At 44.1% G+C, this 23,306-nt stretch overlaps 1 protein-coding gene across 1 annotated transcript in view; it reads right to left on the bottom strand.

The window, feature by feature from the left end:
* Positions 1-23,306, bottom strand: part of cd2ap (CD2-associated protein) — a 50,290-nt gene that overhangs the window by 3,038 nt on the left and 23,946 nt on the right. Inside the window, exons 7-16 of the mRNA XM_079290649.1 lie at positions 17,468-17,555; positions 17,034-17,128; positions 15,107-15,205; positions 14,207-14,260; positions 12,095-12,131; positions 10,155-10,217; positions 7,489-7,639; positions 7,210-7,319; positions 4,314-4,429; positions 3,033-3,119 (exon numbers count right to left, since the gene is read on the bottom strand). Coding sequence (XP_079146775.1) covers positions 3,033-3,119; positions 4,314-4,429; positions 7,210-7,319; positions 7,489-7,639; positions 10,155-10,217; positions 12,095-12,131; positions 14,207-14,260; positions 15,107-15,205; positions 17,034-17,128; positions 17,468-17,555 — 900 coding nt within the window. The remainder of the gene's footprint in view (positions 1-3,032; positions 3,120-4,313; positions 4,430-7,209; positions 7,320-7,488; positions 7,640-10,154; positions 10,218-12,094; positions 12,132-14,206; positions 14,261-15,106; positions 15,206-17,033; positions 17,129-17,467; positions 17,556-23,306) is intronic.

The following is a 23,306-nucleotide window of genomic DNA, read 5'->3' as shown; positions in this document are numbered from 1 at the left end:
TTCTGGCGTGCCTCCGCGGTGAACGTTAATTCGAAAAACGTGGAGGCATGCGAGAAAAACGTTTTCTTCAAGAAGTTAAGGTAGCACACGGTGAATGATTAATATATACAAATGGTCATGTCGGGGGTCAAGTATTCCTTCATGATTGTTCTGCAAAAATCTGCTCTGAAGAGGGAAATACATTCAACACACATGTCCACGGCGAAAGTGGACATGTGTTATTAAAATAAAATAAAGAAATACAGGCTACCGTTAATATTTATAATGGTTGATCAAGGGCCCACTCTTACTACAAGCTTTCTGGGATCACTATGAGCATATGAAGTTATGGTGGACACGCAATACAAAATAAATGATTCAATAACGACAAACACCATTTTCTTATTGTGTACTCGTCCATTCAGTTCATGACATCATTCACTCTGGTTTAGTTTCTCCTTACGTATTCCACGAATACCAGATAATCACACCCAATGGGAACGTGTGCTTTGGACCACAAATTCCAAATCTAGCGTTTAAAAAAACACTAGGTTTAGATTTAAATAGAATAGAATTTATACTATCTTTATCCCTTTAAGGGGGAAATTTGTCTCTGCATTTGAAACACACAAAAAAATGTTACACATTTCACACCCTACGCTCCACCTGACATGACAGAATGAGAGTAGGTGAAGAAAACAACTGGTGAATGGCCACGCCACGCTTTGACCGTGTGACAATGAGTGGAACTGACTGGAGAGCAGTACAATTCATATTTACGGTTCATATATGGATGTTCACACCAGCCATTTTGTTTTCCCACATTCTGTCTAAGCCATGATGATTATAGTTACATGTTTCAGGCTCCAGGTTAAAGTTCATGTGTTGACTGTATCCAATGCCGTGTTCGTCACACTGTATAGAAATAGTTTTGCCTGTGTAGTGAACAACATGGACGATGAGGAGCGTTTCTTTGTTACCGTCACTCAGAAAGAGGTACGGCTTGTTGTAATGATGTTGAAAGGGATCCCTTCAGGACCAGTATGCAGAGGAGGAATGATCACAGTGACCGCTAACTCTCTCAACATACATGTGACTGTTGCTTTAAGACACACAAACGCATCCTTGACCAAATACACAGTTCACCTTTAAAAAGGAAGCACTTGCAATCGTGCGTTTTATTGCATTGTCTTCGGTTTTTATCCTTTAATTTGTCTGCATCTACACACACACTGAGCTGTTTGGTTATGAGCGCTGCGAGCTAAGCTTTACTCCGCCTGCTTCTTATGTCTCTTGTATGTGTTTTTTTTTTAAACAACAGATGATCTGCAACCACCCCCGCCCCCCAGCTGAATAGTCGGGTCGAATTGGTCTCGGCCTGAGCATGACCAATCCAGACTCGATAGCATCTGAGGCAATTACTGAAATGCTGCCTGAATAGCAGGCGGTGGTCCTCTCCACGCGGAGGACTGTCACTGACGGAAAGGTGCCAATTAACCAGCTCGTCTTCCATGTTGTTCATATATTGTCCCTGGAAGGTGCTCAAAAAAATCATATGTACATGACACAGTGCTCCATGCTCCATGCTTGCAACTCTCACTGTCACAATAGATTATTGTGACAGTGGCGTGTGAACAATCAATTCATCGTCAGGTCTATAAAATGTATAAAAAAAGAAAGATAACCTGCGAATATCAATATTTGATAAGTACCTGCGCTTCTTTTGGTTTCCCTTCAATTCGTCACCCGTCTGCATCTACAGTATTTCATTAGCGCCGTCCTGGTGGGAGATCTCACTGTGTACCTCTCTCTAATATGGCTTCTCTGGGGTTGTTTTGTATTGTCTTCACAGTTTCCATTTGCTCTCTTGTAATCTTTTCTCCTTTCTTCTGGCCACTGCTGATTTGTTAAGTCTGTATTTATGATTTCTGGGGGGAAAAATGGACAAAGAGCTTATAAGCTGCAAAACCGTGATGACGGCTGTTCCCCCTCGCTCAGAGGACATGCAGACCATAATAACACCACTTGGTAAGCGTTTGAAGTCGTCCGGTGGTCTGCAGTACCGCGGTTTTGCACTCTGCGTCTCACGTTCCCAAAGTTTCGACAGGCGTGTCGGGAGACTACGGCGGCCTCAAGGTGACGTGAAAGGCTCTCTCTAGAGCCAGTGTTAGTTTGTCCGTTCTGGGCTTCTGTAGAAAGAAACATGGCGGTGTGACATGGAGGACTCCATGAAGAGGACCTGATCCCTATGCAGACATGAGGGGCTCATTCTCAGCCAACGATTCTTCTTCTTCTGCTCATAGATCCCCGTAAGCCTACACACTGGCCCTTTAAGTCTGCTAACGTTAGCCACAATAAGCCAATGGTCATGCCAGACCAAGTGACTCCCCAGTGTATTAAAATGAGCAAGTGTGTTTTACTAATAATTTATTCAAGACTGATGCATCTTTCTTCTGAATGTAAGTTACTTAGACTCACTTGAACAGTTGCAATAGAAGAGGAAAAGGCAGCGATGTTATGTCGCTCTTTGTTGGCCATGTCTTTTCCACGAAGGAGTGGGAATTAAAATGACATCCCTACATTTCAGTGAGAGGAAACCGCAAGGTGAGCTCTTCGCTGTGACTATTATGAATATTATATTCCTGCAAATAGATCCACCAGAATGCGACACACTGGCCCTTTAACCAGTCTACCGCAGTAGCTCCAGTTCCTCACTTTCAACCAGTATTAACATGGCTGTTGTCTTTAATTTTTTGTCTTGTGCGACGAGAGTGTAGCCCAACACACACTGTCATTCTGATGCTTGCATTCCAATGCTAAAGACACAACAAACAGTACTGAGAAACCGCTACACACGGAGTAATACAATTACATGAGAATTGATATTAGACATGATATTTAACACCCAACACCTTTGAGTACACTAAGCAACTAAGGGAGATAAGAGTTATAGTGATGAGGCATTTTAAGGGGGTCATTGTAGCAAACCATTTGATGGATATCGTACCATTTGCAGTGTCTGTCATCTGGTGAAAGATGGCGCTCTAAGTTACCTTTCTGGTTTCTGTCAGCTTTGGTTTGGCAGCAGCATCCTCCTCGTCGAACTTGAAGGACTTCTCCACGCTCACCTCCTTGGTGGGCTGCGAGGGAAGAGTTTGATTCATTGTTTGAGTCACATTGTGTGTGTGTGTGTGTGTGAGAGAGTGAGAGTGAGAGTGAGAGTGAGAGAGAGAGAGAGAGAGAGAGAGTGAAGGGGTGTGATGGGTAACAGAGAACCAAGGGACCTCAGAGTGAAAGTAAAATCCATGGAGTGGTACATCCATTTCAGAAGAGAGCGAGAAAATAATCTGATATGTAATAACGTATTTTTGGCCGATGAGCCAGACGTATAACCAGATGGACCTGTTGATCCAATCTGAAAAAGGCGGAATGTAAAGTGACTCAATCTGAACTTTTTTAAAGCAATAAGTGTAGCCTCATTACATTACAGTCATTTAGCAGACGCTTTCATCCAAAGCGACTTACAATTCAGATTCGATCACATTTCTAAACAGTAGGCACAGCTACAGGAGCGATCTTTGGGTCAAGTGTCTTGCTCAAGGACACATCGACATGGGACTAGCGGAGCTGGGATTCGAACCACCGATCCTCTGATTGAAGGACGGCCTTGCTCTCCACTTAGCCAAAGTCGCCCTCATGAAAGCTGACTTTGAATATGAAAGGTCCATATGCAACCTGAAGTTCTGAAGTTGATGGCCTGGTTGAATTACTACTGTAGATTAATACAAACAAAGAATAGACACCTGACAACAGCCAAAAGTGTCTTTTTAGCTTGAATTGAGGTTGATTAGCTACAGCTGATTAATTTGATGCCAGTTGTGTTTTCTCACTTCAAAGTTTATCTGACCCGGTGGCACCGATGACAATCATTAAGAATAACGAAATAGAAATAGCCAAACTTCTCTCTGCCATTCTCGTTTACTGGCGTAGGTCATACAGAGGCGTCAGTATTGCATTGATACTGCTTCACAACTAGTTAAACATTCCTTGTATTAACTTGAATGAATCTAGGTATTTGGCCTACCGGAGCCGGGTCTAAAAGTTATCAGAACCCAACCCAATCTGCTACACAGTACTGCATGTGTAAATCAACCGTATCATGTGACTATCCACCTGCAACAGCAATGTGACATGATATCCTGCAGTAAAATGCAAATTGGAAAGAAACGGAAACGATTTCTAACATTTTGCTAATCCTAAACATCCTGACATGTACAACATGATGGCCATGATGGGGCTAGTTGCGAGTTGCCGAGGCGCTTGTGTGCGCTCACCGAAAGTCCTCCGCCAAACTGGGCGGGCAGCCTCCTGCCAGGCATCTTTGGTCTGTTAGCAGTGGGGTGAGAGAGCTTCTCCGAGGTAGACGACAACTCGTCAAAACTGATCAGATCTGTTGGGAATAGATGGGGGAGGAAGAGCGGGAGACGGAAAACCGATGAGTAACGGGGTGAACGCACGATCTCATTTCATTATTGCTCGTGAACAGCTTGGGCAGCAGAAAAATGAGCCTATAGCCCTTTAAACTCTTAAATCTGTCAATGGGTGATAGAGTTGCCGAGTGATGAAGTTACGCCATTGGTCGAAGTGAGTCACGAGGTTACGCCATTGGTCGAAGTGAGTGACGAAGTCACGCCATTGGTCGAAGTGAGTGACGAAGTCACGCCATTGGTCAAAGTGAGTGACGAAGTCACGCCATTGGTCGAAGTGAGTCACGAAGTCACGCCATTGGTCGAAGTGAGTGACGAAGCTACGCCATTGGTCGAAGTGAGTCACGAAGTCACGCCATTGGTCGAAGTGAGTGACGAAGCTACGCCATTGGTCGAAGTGAGTAACAAAGCTACGCCATTGGTCGAAGTGAGTCACGAAGTCACGCCATTGGTCGAAGTGAGTGACGAAGCTACGCCATTGGTCGAAGTGAGTCACGAAGTTACGCCATTGGTCGAAGTGAGTGACGAAGTTACGCCATACAGGACTGTGCTGTCCAGTACTTCAGCAATGAAGTCCACAAGCTTGAACATTGGTGTATCAGTTGGAAAATACACAAACTAGGTTCCTTTAGTATACGTTGGTACGTAAGCTGTTGCTGCTCCAATTCTTTGGACGTATTTTCCCTCAGAGGCCATGTTAATAGCTAGCTAACATCAGGTATATTCTCTCTGGAACAGCAGAATTAGCACAATGCTAAATGCTACAGGACATTCTATCTAAGTTCTGGTAAAATGCGATTTAACGTCTGAACACATTCTCAAACAGACCCCGAGTGACTGCTGAGCAACCGCAAATTCTCATGTAGTGTCTTAGTGCGATGCGAAAATGAGATGCGTGGACTACGGAAAATCTGCATGCTAATTTTCAGCGTGACGACTTTGCACTTTGGAAATAAAGAGGATGTACGGTACACATTTAAATGCAACTATACGGTAATATGACGTTTGTTTATGAGTGTGTGCATTGGAGCACAACAAACTTAAACAGAGGACAGAATGAGTCATTTCCACTTTTTCTTTATACATGCAACTTTAGCTTGTTGTGTAACAGCACTTTGCAGCTTCACACTGACAAACCTGCTGCAGTCGGAAGAGCATCGCATGTGACTGCAGGCGAGATTGGATTTTCGTGTTCGACGGCAATGTGCGTTTCAGGATGCTAGAATAAGTGGTCTGCCGTTTTAGCGGCTTTTAGTCGCCTCTGCACGGAATCTGTCGCCAACAGAGAACTCTCTGGTGGGTAAAAAGAAATCAATCCTAGTTGTCTTTTTTCTGGCCCCTTTGGCGCCCCCTCCATTTCTCTTCCCCCCCTGTGCTTCTGTTTATCACTTAACACCTCAAAACTATTCATCTTGTAAATTACATCTCCCCCTGTTCAGTTTCCTCACCACGTGCTGTCTTTTTTTTTTTTTTTTCTCTCATGCTTACACTGAGCTCTGGCTATGTCGATTGAAGCTCTGCGTGTTTTCCCTCACGTCTTTTACCATTTTATTGAAGGCAAATTTGCATATTGATGCACAGCTCATAATGTGCAAAAGCCTGACGGCTGCAAACTGCTGACTGACAACATTTCAATGGTCGACGTGAGGGAAGTCTTGGTGGCAAAAGGTTCATGAGGAATGTGTCTTTTAACTGTATTATAGGTATTCCAATAGGTAGTATTCTTCTACAGGGCATCTAAACCTAAACCACAACTCTGAAATAATAGACTGTTAAATTAACAAATAAACCACTTTGGTATACAAACAGATCTTTGTATCCATAAAACTAAATGGAAAAATGGAACCTAGTTGAGGATGCCTGTTTAATAGAGTAGGGAGGATTTTTGGGGGGATAACATTTATTTAAAAACAGAAGTTGAGTCTGTGTGTTCTGGAAGAAGAGAGGGTTGTTACTGACGTCACATCTCCAGCAGTGGAGAACTCCCTCATGACTGCCTGACTCCACGTGCTTTAGTATTATATAACTAGAGCATGATTTAAGTGCTTTCTTCCAAATTAAGTAGAAGGTTTGTGTTGTAAACTGTGCCGTCGCGTTTGAGTTCCACCCTTGTCGTTGATTTCTTGTGATTCTGAGTCGTAGACGATAACGCTTTATTTATACTCGCGCTTGGCGTCGTAGCGCGAGCCTCCGCAGACGACACGCGAGATCCGGGCATGAACGGAGCCGTATATACTCGTATTACTCTCCAAAACGCCAGAGGGCGTACAAACAAAAGGAGCCGTGAAGAATCAAGAAGACCACAAATGTAACCCAGAGATATGCCCACAGACTGTAGGTGCCACCGGCAAAAGCCATGAACCATCCTCCACAATGCAGAGCAGGGATGGTAGTTATCTGTCAAATCTCATATCAATGCACCTTCATACAGGGCCTGTAAAGAAAGAAGTTAAGTATTGAATGCAAATGTAAGCAGTATATTATTAAGTATATTATTAGTATAATTTAGCAGTATATACTGCAGGGGCAGATCTGGGTGCTGCACCATTTGGGGAACTAATCTATTCATCGCTTTTGGCCTAAAAAAAAAAAACTGATTGGAAACTACTCATTTCGTCTCACTCGTGGAACATTCCGTTTCACCCAGAGTGTGTTTTGCAGTTCAAATAATCAAGATTCCGACAAGCAAAACAAATCACCTCCGTTATTGTAGACTGACATCTAGAGGCAATACTGTACATACCCATATCCAAGGACTTCTCCCCCCAGTCCCCGGACAGCGTTTTGGGTTTGGTGGGCAATACCGGCTCGAAGTCGGACTTTGGTCGCGTGGAAGGCACCTCTCCATTGTGCCTGAAGACAAAGAGGGGGAAACTTTTTTCAACATGAAATTACCGTACTCCTGAGAGTACATTCATGTAAAAATGACTGCTCACATCAACACACAAGAGACGAGACTAATAATGGTGCACACGAGCAGATGCTGGACTGCCGGCTAAATAGACATGGATAACGGACTCACTTGAGGTTCGGCGAGGGAGCGAGAGGCTTGTCCGGTCTCTTCGGGAGGAAGCCTCCGGGCCTGCCTTTCCCGGGAGGGGGGACTGGCTTCTTGGGTGGGACCACCGGCGCTGCAGGCTTGGATGGTTTGTGATCCGGCGCGGCCCTGTCAACTGAAAGCAGAGAAGAGAGTTGGAACAAGATGTTGATGAAGCTGTGAATGATAAAAGAGAAACAAAGAGGCAGAGAGGAGAATTTGTACAAAATATCATTATAGAAGATTGAAACCGACTAAATTTCAGCTTCCTGCAATCAACTCGACAATGACGCTCAGGAAACCGAGGCAAATCCTTTCGAAGTCTGAGTCTCAAAAGGTAAATTTGTTTTTGTGCAGCGCTGAAGCGACAAGAACAAATTGATGTTCGACAAGCTTATCTGCAGATAGAAGTTTGTCCTCAGCTGAACGTCTCGTCATCAGGCAGCACTGTTTCGTTGTTTTGAGTGAGGGTTACGGTCCTCACTATGTATCAAGTATAAAACTGCGCGCGCGCGCACACACACACACACACACACACACACACACACACACACACACACACACACACACACACACACACACACACACACACACACACACACACACACACACACACACACACACACACACACACACTGTTCGACCCGAAGTAAGATAGAAACCGCATTGACAGCACATCTGTCTCCTTACCAAGAATGACTTAACAGAGCTCGCCTCGACGTGTGATGCGATGAGATAACTCAAACCATCTGACCTCAAGGTGTCAGCGCTTCCTGCAATCACAGAGCGACCGCCACAGAGGCGTTTGTCGGAATCTGTCACTTCTATTTCTATCTATGGATAACAGATTCATCTGCTCCCATACTTCTTGCGGCTTTGCAACAGGGGTTTTGTTTTGTATCATGTGTTTAAGTGGGTTGTTGGTACCTGCATTTATTTCGTATGTTATATCAGATTTTTTTAATGCGGGTTTTTAACAAACCTTTGATTTTAACATATTGGAAATGTCACATTAACATATCATCCTTTTCATTCAATTATTCCAATTTGGTAGATTTAAAAAAAATCAAATCAAAAACTTTAAGAAGACAGAAAACACAGAAAACGACGGATGGCAAAAGACAAATAACCAATTACAAGGAACAATTTTGCTTGTATTTACAAAATGGAGCTTTTCAAAGGAGCATGACGAGAGTCACATGAAGCTGAAGCGATGCCTTTCAGGCGACGAGGAAGAGACTATTCTCACACTATGTAAACGTGGAGGAAGAGCAGCATGAGTAACAGAAGAGCAAGGATGAAACTCTGAGAGCAAATGTAGGAAAAATGAATTCAGTGAAAAAAAGAAAGAAAGGAGTGCTGAAGGAAGGACGAAATGAATAGACAGTGGTGGAAAGTTACATTTACTCACGCATCAAGTACAATTTTGAGGTACTTGAACTTCACTTAATTGCTTGTTTATACATACTTGCTTCATACTCTCGGCGATATAATTACTTTTCAGATTGAGATGCTTCCATTAAAGTCATATGATAATCTTAATACAATGTTAAACAAGTGGCTTGTGACATTTTACGTGACACCCAACAATGGAGCAGAACTGTTTTCCTCTTTCCTCTCCCATTATTTAACCTGACGACCCTTTGGAGGGGCCTGATTCCTAGACTGGACCAAATGGACGAATTGTATTCAAAACATATGCTGTATATAAGAAGTGGACTTTGTAACAATGACATCAACCATCAGTTTATGGACTAGGAGTTTGAAGCCTCGTGTTTGGCACTTTGACTGTCGCCAACTTGGTTCATGGCTGTCGCCATGTTGTTGTTTTTTCAACCGGAAGTGACACAAGAGGGTGGAGCTATGAACAACCAAGCACTGAATAAGACATTTGAAGGCATCCACAATTTTATGATCAACTTTCATGAAGTGAAAACACACTGTGAAAGGGTTAAAGTTCTAAGACGAAAACACAGACAACTCCCAGACCGGACAACACGGTGGTAGAGACCTGTCAATTACAATGTAGCCCCGCCCTAAAGCATACTCTGCTTTATGGTCTATTTGACTCTGAATGGACATCATGCTGTGTTGAAGAAGACTTGAAACTAGAGATTGAGACCATAAACTCATGTTTACAATGTTTACTGAGGGAATAAATCAAGAGAGAAGTAGAGTCATTTTCTCATAGACCTCTTTACAACCAGAGGAGTCGCCCCCTGCTGGTCAGGAGAGAGAATGCCGGTTTAAGTCTTCACTTTTCAGAATGGGCGGTTGCCACCTGATATAGAATAGTTTAAGCTAGCTCCACCTCAACCAGCTACAACAGTAAACATTCTGCCTACACGTTCAAGTCATTGGTATTGACAATCGATCAGTCACAAGGGACATGTTTCTAACGAACCACTACTTTTACTTTTGATGCATCTTCCACCATCGGCTAAGAAGTCCCAAAGGGAAGGCACCGTTGGATTAAAAGGAAACAGAATGGCTCCTGGTTACATCAGGTCAATAGTGGTGGCACGGACCACAGCACGTGAGGAATGGTGTGTTCCACTTTTTTTTTTTAAAAGGACAAGTGATGCAAAGGTGAGAACGACATTGAGAAAAGGAGCTGAGGAGGGTGAAGAAGTAAAGATGGACAGTCCTACCTCTGTCCTCTGGCCTGATGGGATGAGGCTTCCTGTCGGCACTGGGAACCTCCGGCCTGAGAGCTGAAAAACGAAACATGGTCCACAATCTGTCCGAACACGACTGATTCAAGACTCGCCAGACAATGAGGAGGAACACACACACTTTCAGAAGTACAATCGCACAAAGAAAACCACCGGGTACACACACACACACTATACTACGCACTGAGAGACAGTTGCAAACACAGATTCAATATGCCTCTCTATCTGGCCCACACTGTACTGTGCATGTATAGCTGCATGCGCTCGCCTGTGGTTTGTCTGTGCACGGACATGCATTCATAGATTCCTCAGAAAGACACACACCAGACTGCAACACGATGTCGTGGTGTCGAGGTTGTGAATGCAAATGCTCCGCAAATGCTTCCTGTTCAGACAGGAAAACGATGATGCAAGCGTGTATTTTGCAAACTGCAGATCTTGGTGCTATGAAGGGCTTGCTGCTTTAAAGCGAGACACTAAAGGAAAAAACATTGTTTCTTTCATGCGATGGTCGACGTTGGCTGATTTTGCTTCCGTCACACTTCTTCTTTCAGACGAGTGGGGAGAAAAATAAATGTTACTACATTTTTCTTTCTGCGTTGGTGGATTTCCCCTAAATTAACCACAAGTTACCATTAGAAGATGCCTCATTTGCATATTTAAATATAACATTTCAGAGAAACAAAACATAATGGTCTTACTCGAAGTAAACCACTGTGGAACTTTCATTGTTATATATCCATTAGTTCACAGTTTTACTCTATTCACAGGTAGTGTCTCCCCTCCACCACCAGTAAAACTATGCTGCCTTCTACTTCCATGTTTGGTGAAAGCAGAACTGCAAAACACTTTAAGTGAAACCACCACGTAACTCTGGAACAAGGGGGTGGTCTTTGAAAGGTTCCATGTATTGAGTTGAACTACAACTCTACATTAAACACTCGGTCCTCTCTGAATTGTGCTCATGTGGGAACCACGTGCCAGGAGATCAAACAAGAAAAGCCCTCATCGACCTCTGCATGTACGTTCTCCATTCTCCTGGTGAACCACACGCAAGTAATGCGATTACTGGCCGTTTTCAGCTCTGATCGGATTTCGGAAACATCATGCAAAGGGAACACAATTTGCTCTTATCGGGTAAAGTCAGGGGTTCTCAGCCCATTTTCTTTTTTTGTTTCATGGACTGTTTCTATACCGACACTGGCCTTAAGGCCTTGGACATCTGGAAACCATAACAACCCCATTTAACACTTTAACACTCCCCTACCTGCTCTGCAGAAAACACTCAAGGACACAGCACCTGCTGAGCTGAAGTGATTATAAAACACGAGTTGTATTGCATGCAATTCTGGTGATCCATTTTCCAAGTCTGATCTACATTTGTAGTTTTCTCTCCTGGGTTGATGAACAGGTGAACATTTATTTTGCTGTTGTTGTAATACTCACAAAAGGCTGCGGTGCAACACTACTCCATGTTCTAATTAGCACGAAGCACTTCTTCCAGGTGAGTTCTAAATTCCTCCATGGACTCTTTGGTTAAAAACATACTTTAATTGGCTCTAAACTGCCATTAGGGAAAACATGAATGCTTCTGGTTCTATTTAGAACAGGGTGTAATGGTGCACTTCAGCCTCTTGTGGCTGAAATGAGAATTACAACAACACACACATTTTATTTCATCAACACCTGAAAGAAAGTAATTGAAATCTGACTTGGTACTTTGCCTGAGCCCTGATCCTGCTGTGGCTCTGCACACTCAGCACACTCTGAATCAGTCTAAAAAGGTGACTGCATTCAGTATCCAGCCAGCTTTTGTTGGAGAACCAGCATGTTCCACTGCACTGATCAAGTCTCACCATTTCCTCACGCTCCCCACTGAGCTGGGGGCGTTTAATGAGGCGGACGTTGGTTCTTACCTCTGCTTTTTGACGGCGGAGGTGGCTTCTTCGGCTTCTGACAGGAAGAGAGGGTGAGAGAAAAAAAAGAAAATAGGTCAGAGTGACTCACATCTGTTCTCTCAGTTACAGAAATCAGAAGGAAGGAGAAAAGGACGACAGATTAAGGTTCCGGTCTTAACACAGAACATCTAATAATATCCAAGAGCCCAGCCTGGAACCTGGAACTTAAGCCTTTAATGGTCAGAGGATTGCAAATTATTTTCGCATACAGTACAAAGGCTGGGCTACAATTCACCAATACAACAAAGACCATATCATGTAATACGCATGCTGTTGACTTCCACCATGCTTCCCAGCCTGTACATGAAGAAGCTAAAGGTTTGGCTTTACCACGGCTTTGCTAGTAGAATATTCAACAACAAGAAAGCTCGTTTTTATCGTTTTCCATCATTCATAGAGAGAGATTGCAGCGACCATGGCAACAGCAGCTTCAAAGGGAGGCGTGTCCACTTAAAGAGCGGACCGTGACTGCGTCACATTCTTCCAGAAGGCCAGCTGCTTTTTGCTTTGATCACCACCTGTACTGCTGCTAAGCAACTATTCACTGACAGCGCTCTTGTCAATCGTCCTTGAAGGACAAGCCCTTCAAAACACAGCGCGTATAATCATTCCTGTTGCGTTATTAAATCTCAGCGCGGCCCATCCCGACACGTCACTGCGTTCTCTTCTGCTCTACCTCTACACGCTCCCGCCAGCTCAGGTTATCGGACGACTAAATGTCTTGGCGTGATTATGCAGCCGACGCTCAGATTTACACGACTCCAAAAGCGTGTGACCGCGGTCCCGTACAGCGAGTGCATTCAAATGTTTAAGGCCACAACCTGGACGTAGACATGGACTCATCCCAAAGCTTAAATCTTAGGTGACTTCCAGTATCTGAGTGGGACACTGTTCATATTCATCGTGAGTTTATGATTAAATGGTTTATTAAGATAGGAAAATTCCTGCATTCACAATGTTACTTAATAAAGTAAAAAATACAAAAGTATTCGCATCAAAATATATTTAATGTACCTAAAGTAAAAGTATACTCTATATTCATATAATATATTTACAGTAGGCCTATATCATTGGATTACAGTTATTGATGCTTTAATGTGTTCATCCCTTCATCACTTGTGGAGCTGGTAACAGTGGAGCTCATTTGAACGACTGTATATACTTAATAACTGTACACTACTTAACAATACATCATAGTTTATTAGTTGATTTATATGTTTTATCAAGAATCTGAAAAGAAGCCGAACTACAAACTAATATTTTCATGTTGTCCCATGCATTAGACTAAAAGTATAAAGTTACATAAAACACTCACGTATGGTACAAGTATCTCAAAGTGTACTTCAGTACAGTCCTTGAATAAGTGTGCTTAGTTATATTCCACCACTGATAGAAAAACAAAGTGCACCAGATTGATGCATTTAGCTCCGTTACGGGGGAACATGCCCCCTACACCCCCATAGAGGGTCCGAGCGCCGCCCACTGTAGTCTCACAACATCCTGTGTGATCACCTGAGTTGAAAGAACAATTGTCAGTCAAGCATTAAGTTTGTGATGGATTCATTACTCTTTAGGCTGACTCTATAATCGGGGCATTTCACCAGGAGTGGGCGATGCTCGTTGTCTAGTGGTCGCTGTGATGGTCGTGCTGATTGAATGTAGAGGAATTCATCTGATCTGTGAACTGCCAGCGTCTGTACTGTATTATGAAACCCGCCCACTGCGTCCTGCTCGATGTGTCTGTCTGTGGTTTGTGAGGTAGTTTGTCAGGTTTTGAGCCCGGCCTTGCTTTGCCCTCAGACGTGGTGCTTTTCACACAAGAGAAATATATTTTTAAGAGAAATATATGTTTTATATGTAGAGATTTGTCACTGAGTCACAGTTCAGTGTATTCTTCACGGGGAAACCTCCGTGGGGTTATAAGGACACTGATTTCATCTTTGCGTAAGACAGAGAGACAAAGAGGAGGGTCTGGACCTCCACCTGGTTATACCACTTCAAAAAGTCTCAACTGGCCCTTTAAAGAGGAACCCATTGTGTTTCATGGCACTCACATCACCGGCGGCTTACCTCTTCTGACTCCTGCTTGGGAGATGATCTCACCGAGCCTCTCGACGTGGGCGTCTGAAACACGGACACAAGGACGACAGGATCAAATAAAGTAATGGCGTCTGAGGAAATCATGGCCTCGCTGCATCTGCTTGTCAGAAGCCGGAGCAATGAGCTAAAATGCATCCGGCTGATTATCCGTCGGCCTCGTTACCCGATAGTGGGAAAGCCCTTCGTCAGAACTCAATGTGTGGAAAACATAAGCTGTGCTTTACTGCTCCATAATATCAATTCGATGATGTACGGTAATGGACCGCCATGCGTCAGGAGTTGAGATTAACATGAGCAAGGTGAGGAATAGACTCACCCTCTCCCAACTCTACATTACAGGTTTTGTTTTCTAAACATATTTCATGATAAACTTTATCGAGCTTTTTAAAAAGGTGACTTTAGTCTTTTTTTAACCCGTTCTCCCATGTTTCTATGGATAACTGACTAATCAGGGCAATGGAACTGGTCCAGTATCGAGGGCAGAACGCAGTAGATGGAGCAGCCTCTAAACGGGCTGCGATGTAATCACACAGAGGCCCGCTGCTCATTAAAGTCCACTGAAAGTGTTCGTTTAACCACCGACGAGCTCGGCTTGTTGAGGGGGGGACGAAAAAAACAAGCAAAACTAAACACCCGGAAAATGTGTTCTCCCTCAATACTGGACCAATTTTAAAAACTGCTGTCCTCAGTCGTCACTTTGTATCATTATTATAAAAACTGAAATAGTAGTACTGGGCCTTTCAAGGGTTACGTTTTGAAAATGAATGAATGTTTGGAAGTTATTATCAGGACTGTTGATGCATCAAAGAATGTTTTCATGCAGACTATATGTTGTCATCTCTTTAGACGAGGCTCTGAAACTGATCTCACCTCTTTCTCTGCTTCAGACAACGCGACTACAAAGTTGTCCGGGAAGACGCCGTCTCTGCCCCCGATCTCCCCTCGCCACCAGCCGGGCTCTCCGGTGTCCTGTCACAGATCCCCCAAAAAAAAAGAAGAAAAGTCACATTCTCTCCAACGGGCCTGCTACTTATTTACGTTGCAGCAAGAGGCAGATTCTAAAGAAAAGAAATGAAACTTCACAAAATCCCAAAAGTTAAAGTCAGTCTAGAAAGCTAGAAAAAGATATCAAAAACAACACTTGTGACCTTTTTACTGAGCACTTCTCATCTGTCTCCACTAGATGGTGGTAGTGTTCTACTACAGTCTTAGTGGGGCAACTGAAGGAGTCAGAGTCATCACACCTCGACATGATGTCACAGGCAACTGAGCCGAGCCAACAGAGTCTGTGGCCCAATCCCAAGGCTCTTAATTGTCATTTCCTCGCTTCTCGCTTGAACCGGAAGTTGTTCTGCTCCGCCATATTGACGGCCGTCCCAAAGCTCTTATTTCTGCTCCGAGGAGCAAGGAGCAAGGAGGGATCTCTGAGGAGCCATGAGCGAGGGTGCATGAGAGCAGCCCTCCAGGAAGTGTTTTAGCGACCGACACGTCCCCTCGTTGTTCACAAGTTATGTGATTGGATGCTGCAGCTGATCGGACCGATTATTCTCAACATCTCTGGAGTTTCACACCAGAGTGTAGACGGATCACAGATTAAACTCTAGTTTATATTTGAATAGGATTCTGATTCACCGTCTGGTTTAAATAAATGTGCATTGTAGTCTGAACAACAAAAGGACCACAAACTACTTCCTTCATTGTTTAGAAAGATTTGTCTTTTCATGATCTGATGTTTCCCTCAATAAGTTTTATTATGATACAATTAAAGTCAGAGAGCTTTTTACATCATGTATCATCGTTCCATTCAGTCACGTGAGGCGGATCATTCCTGAGTGTTTGATGAGTTTCATCATTTAACTTTGACCTGAAACATGGAGCCTAATAAATTAATTCCAGTGTTCAAGAGAAACCATAGTCGCATTCTGCTTTTTTAAATAATGACTTCACAAGCAGAATTTCAAGACGCAATTAATTCATAAATAAGACAAACCCACCCCGCCGGTAGAAATCAGTCCTGCACTTATAAACAGGACACAGAACACAGTATAAATACCACAGACTGTGTATAAATACTCTCTGCAGTCTGTTAACCGGGGAACAGACTTCATCAGAAACAGGCGTCGCTTCACGTGATGCTTCGGACAATAAGGACGTCTCATGTCTCTTTAAACATATTTCCTTGTTCCCTCTCTCCTCGTATGGTTTCCTCGCGTCTCTCCATGCATCCCTGGTGGGAGGGACTAGGACGCAAGGAAAAGACGCAAGTGAGGGAAACGGGAATGCAATTAAGAGACTTGCGGTGTACCCTGTGTATCTTTATGCACATTTCAGTTTGTATTCACGACTTTAGACGGTGTTTTGTTTTAGAATAATACTTATGATCAGCGCATAGATCCATGTTCATTCATCAAGTCTCTCCCATTTAACTCATCGGTGGCCAAACTACGGCCCTCGGGCTAACTGCTGCCCGTTTGTTACCACGGCCTGAGGTGGATGTTCTTTTGGCTCGAGCATATTTCTAATAGATTGCACTGTAATTGCACTGTATGTGTACTGGACATTTTTTAGCTTGAACTCCAGATGTCGCTGCCATTTTGAACGCCTACTTGACCAACACTGGTAACTAGTCGATGAAAACATTCACCCCAGTTGACTGGGTCGGCACGGTGGAACCAAAAAGTTGGCAAATAGCAAATGTTTGCTGACAAATTTCTAAAACGTTGTGAAAATGTTCCCCCCCCCCCCAGAAACCAAGCGGTGAAGTGTTCCTTTCATGCAGGAGGCGGTGAACGCGTACCTTGCTCAGGATGTGGATGATATCGCCCTCCTTGATGGTCAGCTCGTCCTCATTTGTCCCCTCAAAGGTAAAGGTCACCTTACAGTACTCTTTTGCTGAGGAAACAGATACGAGGGTCTGAACAAGGATTCAAGGAAACCAAACGGAGCGCATTACATGAACACAAAGTTTACATCAACACAGTCTGTTAGAAGAACTGAATAAGGGGCTTCATCATATCCAAACTACAGCAGAGCTTTTAACTAATGACAGACGCTAAAAATGCTAACAGAGCTAGCACGCCCACTTTAGAAGTACACAGGACGAACAGAAAAAAACACTCACGCCCCCCCCCCCCACGCACACACACACACACACTGACAAGGAACTGTTGACAGTAAATACAGGTTTCCACACATCAAAGCGTCCTCTGCAGTACTTTTGCGGTGCTTTACCTTTGGATTTGCCGTCTCCGTCCGCTCTCTGCGAGTCTGTCATGTTGGGATGGGCGGGCTTTGCAGCGGATGGTAATGATGGGATTGGCTAAAATGGAGCAAACCATACAGATGGAAATGATTTAGCGCACATGAGTGGATGTGTGGCGGAGTCCCCGTCTGTGAGACGGGTTCGTGTGTGTGCACCCAGTGAGCGGAGTCACGTGGCTCCGTGAGTGTGGAGTGTAATTGTTGTGTGTGTGTGTGTGTGTGTGTGTGTGTGTGTGTGTGTGTGTGTGTGTGTGTGTGTGTGTGTGTGTGTGTGTGTGTGAAAGACGCTGTTCATTTTGGGGGGTTGAAGGGCAGGTAAAGGGGCGGGTCCAGCAGCATTGTTTTCAGAGGTTTTCAGATAAAAACTCATGTGATGTAGGTTACCAAAGTGAGCTGATCAATAAAGTTATGAATAATGTGAATGCAAGCACAAGGTGAGTCAGCGTTGTGTGTCTACTCCCTTGTTCTACAGTGTGGCAAAATGACTGTTTTTGTCAATGGAGGTTTTGAAGAAAGCAACAGAACGGTTTGCGTTCCCCCCGTCGTAGCAGGCCGTCTGACGACACGTTACCACGGGTCACTGGAGGAGTTATCTTTGGGCTCTTCAAAGTCACCAGATCCCATTAACAAAAGCAGCACTTTAACACGGCAGGACACAAGATCTGCTGGTCTACTGCTGCCTCGGTCGGTAAGTTTGTTTCTCTTATCGTGTGACGAGTGACAAACTAGCGCAGGGTCCACAGCAGCACTTCACCAAGCTTCCTCGCTGGTACTCCTAAGTGCTTCTCCTAGCTGAGGAGCGTGGTGCCACCGTCAGCTAAGTTACTGTATGCAATAGAGTGGTGAAGGGATTGAGACCACCAGAGAGTTAGCATCACACTGGTTCCCTCAACAAAAACAATGAGATTTTACCACTGAAAGTGTGACTGCAACTGGACGAAGTGAACAAAACTCCACCAGAGTCACATGACTTCAGGCAGAAGTCATGTGTGTGACTGCGTTCACAGCAAAGTTCAAACTGCAACAACCCTGCATCTTTAAGTGTGCCTTCGACTAAAACCAGCAACACAAACTCTACAGGATTCACATACATTGACAAACCTCGTCCTGAGGGGCGGGGAGGTGGTGTTGCTGCCGTTTACAGGAAGGACATTAAAACAACCACCATTCCCATTCCTGCCGTTCATTCTTTTGAACACCTTGCCTTCAAGCTCTCTGGTCCCACTCCTTTGGTTACTGCTGTAATCTACCGTCCACCCAAGCCAAATCCCTCCTTTCTCTCTGACTTGCGCATTGTCGGCACACAACTCAAAGCCCACCTCATCTCCAACGATCTGTTCGAGTCATTTCAATCTGGTTTCCGCTCACAGCACAGCACTGAAACAGCCCTCCTTAAAGTCACCAACGACCTCCTCCTCTCCTCAGACGCTGGTCATCTCAACATTCTCATCCTCCTCGACCTCACCGCAGCGTTTGACACCATCAACCACAACATCCTTCTCTCCCGCCTCAAATCCTCCCTCAACATCACCAGAACTGCTCTCTCCTGGATTAAATCATATCTCACAAACAGACAACAGTTCATCAGTATCAACAACTGCACCTCCTCCACTGCTCCTCTGTCTCAAGGCGTCCCCCAGGGTTCGGTGCTTGGTCCTCTTCTGTTCATCCTCTACTTGCTCCCTCTTGGTAACATCATCCGTCAACATGGACTTCACTTTCACTGTTACGCCGATGATGTCCAACTCTACATCTCCACAAAAGCCATCACCACTGCTACTCACTCCACTCTCACCAACTGCCTCACTGACATTAAATCATGGATGCAAACCAACTTCCTCAAACTGAACTGTGATAAATCTGACATGATCATCATCAGTCCCAAATCCCTAACTAAAACCTGTCACAACTTCTGCCTCACCATCGACAACTCCACTCTGTCTCCCTCCCCACACATCCGCAACCTTGGAGTCATGTTTGACAGCAACCTCTCCTTTGAACACCACGTCAAACAAATCACCAGAACTGCCTTTTTCCACTTAAAAAACATCGCCTGTCTCCGCCCATCACTCTCCTCATCTGCTGCTGAAACTCTGATCCATGCCTTCATCACCTCCAGAATTGACTACTGCAACAGCATTCTTTACGGCACATCATCCAAAATCCAAAATAAACTCCAGTACATCCAGAACTCTGCTGCTCGCCTGCTCACCCACACCCGCTCCCGTGACCACATCACCCCTGTTCTCCAGAACCTCCACTGGCTCCCCGTCCCACAACGGTTCCAATACAAAATCCTTCTCCTCACTCACAAAGCCCTCCACAATCAGGCCCCCTCCTACCTCACCGACCTGCTTCACCACCACACTCCATCCCGCCGGCTCCGCTCCTCTGATGCCAACCTCCTGTCCCTTCCACTCAGGACCAAGCACCGGACATGGGGCGACAGAGCCATCTCCATATCTGCCCCCTCCCTCTGGAACTCTCTCCCCAAAAACATCGGAGATTGCACTGACCTTTCCATATTCAAATCACAAATCAAAACTCACCTGTTCAAAACTGCTTTTAATGTGTGACTATTATTGTGTACTTTGTTTTTAGTGTATTGTTTTTATATATGATGATTTTAATGTAAAGTGTCTTTGACTGTCATGAAAAGCGCTATATAAATAAAATGTATTATTATTATTATTATTACTTAGACTCTCAACAAGTTCAAAAAGGAAGACAAATCAGAATCTATTCTTTCTAGCTCTATGTATCTTGTTCTTTATGAAGTTGGATGTCCCGTCCTCCTGTCAGAGGAGCAACTTTCAGGCGGGATCGCAATTTTAACCCTGTGAACTCCACGCAGCTTCGGGGAATTCCTGCTCCTGTCACATCCTCTGTGTGTGTCCTCGACTTTCACTGCAACATAGAAGCAGCACCTCTATGGAAACAGCACACTCGTGGCTAGAACTAGAGAGTAATGTATTTTGTCAAGTTTAACACAGTTACAATGCCACTAAGCTAAAGGAGGACCAGTGTTCTAGTGGTGACCTTTAGTCGTCTCATTTAGACACTTGTTAGCTACCGCCTAGCGTAAAGGCCGGAAGGGTTTTTGAACCCTTTTATATCGTAGAACAAAGTGATAAAATCTCTTTTGCTTGTGGTAACATTTCCGGGTTTAAGGACTTATTCATGCAGTACTGTACACACGGCATACAAGGATGTATATAAACTGTGTATGTGGCAGCGTCATTATGCGTAAACCTACGTCAGGCCACATGGAAAAACGTCTTTTAGACGCAAAAACGTACTTCGACCAAACTGTTGTCTTGAATACATAAAGAACAGCGTTGGGAAGCTACAGAATGATGTAAAAACATCAAAAAAAGGAATAAATAATGGACCCGCCCTTTTAGGATTGTAGATTATTTGGAAAGAAAGAAGAATTACTCAAAGACAGCAAACTGTGAAACACAGCAGGCTTCTACCTTTTCTGCTTTACAAGGAGGTAAAGTCTGATGTTACAGCTTCTAAGTGATGATTAGTCAGTCACAGCAAAAAAAAATAAAGACGACATAGAAATAAACAACCCGAAAATAAGTACCATCATGCTGTGGTGACTCAGAGAAATGAAAGCAGAGTATCAACCTGCTAAAAGTAACCAGGCAGGTGTACAATAGAACTTTTTGGATTAACTGAAAATCATCCCAAAAAAAATAAAATAAAAAGAATGTCCCGAACAGGATGCTTTATGTCCCCGATACTGCTGCAGGCCGAGGGGAGAGCAGCGAGAGGATTGGTCGAGGCCAAGCGGAGATATCTTCGGCCGTGAGGAGGAAGAGCGTGAGAGCATGCGACATGTGAGGAGAGCGAGGGAAGCCGTGTTAGTGGTGAAAGAAAGTGCGAGGGCTGTTGTGAAGAGGAGAGACAAGGAGAAGAAGGGAAGAGTTTCAGAAGGCAGTCACGTGCTGAACTAAGCAGCGAGCCCACGTCATCATTGGCTACGTCAGTACGGTAGAGGGATAGTCGGGCGCTTGGGAGAGTGGTTGGATGAGGTTCTTCTCCACAGTCAGTGGATTACTTTAAGTGCTATATTTCATCAGCGCTGTGCTGTCAGACAGCCCGCTCTGATGGGGAACTGAAGTCCTCGTATCCATCTGTGTGATCCTCATCGTCACCAGAGACTCCATTGGAGAAAAGAAAACAGGACTTTTAACAGGAAGAACGCGGGGGCTGCTTGTCTGCCGCCGCCTACATCTGTTAAGCTTAGTTGACACTCGCCGTAGTAAGAGGCGCGCGCCAGAAAACAACCTAATCCCGGCGGTGCGCCGTCGTGCCACTCGGAATTTTTGTGACTGTCACAAATAGTTCACTGATAAAAAGCACCGTTTACACGTCTAGGGATACAAAGGACATGTCGCTGTTAAATGCTTTAGAAACGGGTGTTAAAAATCTTCATTTGAGTCAATATTTTACATTTCTTCATCATGCTTTTAATACTGAACTTGTTTCTTTACAGGGCTTGAACAAAGGTCTCCATGAATATGAGTTTACAGATAATTACTATGCCTCCTCTGCATTGTGGAGGCTGGTTTATGGCTTTTTGCCAGTTACACCTTCAGTCTGTGGGCATATCTCTGGGTTACACTCTTTGTCTTTTTCATTCAAAAACAAAGCTTTAGTTTCTTTGTGTTATCGTGTGACTTTGGTGAATCACAACGAACCAAAGACTCACAATAACACTCGCGAACTAACTAACTAACCCGATGGAGGCAGCGGTAGACCAGCCACTCCCGTGCTGTGAGGTAAAAATACTGTTTTTATCGTTTTTCCCAAGAGAGTCTGGAGGCGAGATCATATAGAACTGCTTCAGTTGCCCGTAGGAACACAGGCTTTATGTCTGACAGCAAGGTGAACCGCTGCAGATATTCTAAATATAGCGCTAACTTTCACTGATAGTTAAACTCCATCCACTGCTGTAACACACAGACTATGGAGAAGCACCTCTTCCAAACCATCCCTTTCATATCAACATGCCATTGATCCCATATCCTCCCTTGTGTTTATTAAAACTCAAAATACGAAATAAACAAATAAACAGAAAATCAAAAAATTGAGTTTTGTTTCCATTTAAAAAGTAGACTTCCTGTTTCCACACTGGCTGAATTGATCTTAAACTGTGTGTCAGTGTAACTGGTATTTCCTGCTTGAATTTACGGTCATTGAAGGTGCCAATGACAGCGAAACAGGTGTGTTCACAAAGAGAAGAAGCTTCAGGTGAATCTGGGATTGTTCCTCCAGTGTAGGCAGTAAACAACAGAAAGGTGCATCTTCCTCCAAACGACACAGAAATAGAGAGAATAGACCCGCATGTCGTATAGATGGTTAAGAGATAGAAGTGAGACTCACACATGTTTACATAGCCTGCTGCACGTAACTGTCAGGACTGAAATATTTTGGGCGGATGTTATTTACATAGACCACAACGTATGCAAATGAGCCTCGTCTCATTTGCATACGTTGCGGCTTTAAACAATGTGATGATAGCTATTTAGAACGGCCACGAGTCAGGAACCATCAGATTCCACTGAAGGACCGGTTGAGTGAGTGGACTAGATTGTTTCTGTGAACAGTAGCGGGTGAGAATCCTTCGGTGTCTCGTGATTCTCTCTGAGTCGCTGCAGTCTGCGTCTGTACGATTATGCAGTTTTACACTTGAAAAAGTTGTATCAACTGATTGCGATCGTGCTGAACTTCCACAAATAAACATTCATGAAATGTTTTTAGTATTTCTCAATGATTTATCTCAGTGACTTCAAAA

The sequence above is a fragment of the Melanostigma gelatinosum genome (genome assembly GCF_949748355.1).
Source record: "Melanostigma gelatinosum genome assembly, chromosome: 19".
Classification (NCBI taxonomy): domain Eukaryota; kingdom Metazoa; phylum Chordata; class Actinopteri; order Perciformes; family Zoarcidae; genus Melanostigma; species Melanostigma gelatinosum.
This window is presented reverse-complemented; position numbering and strand designations above follow the sequence as displayed.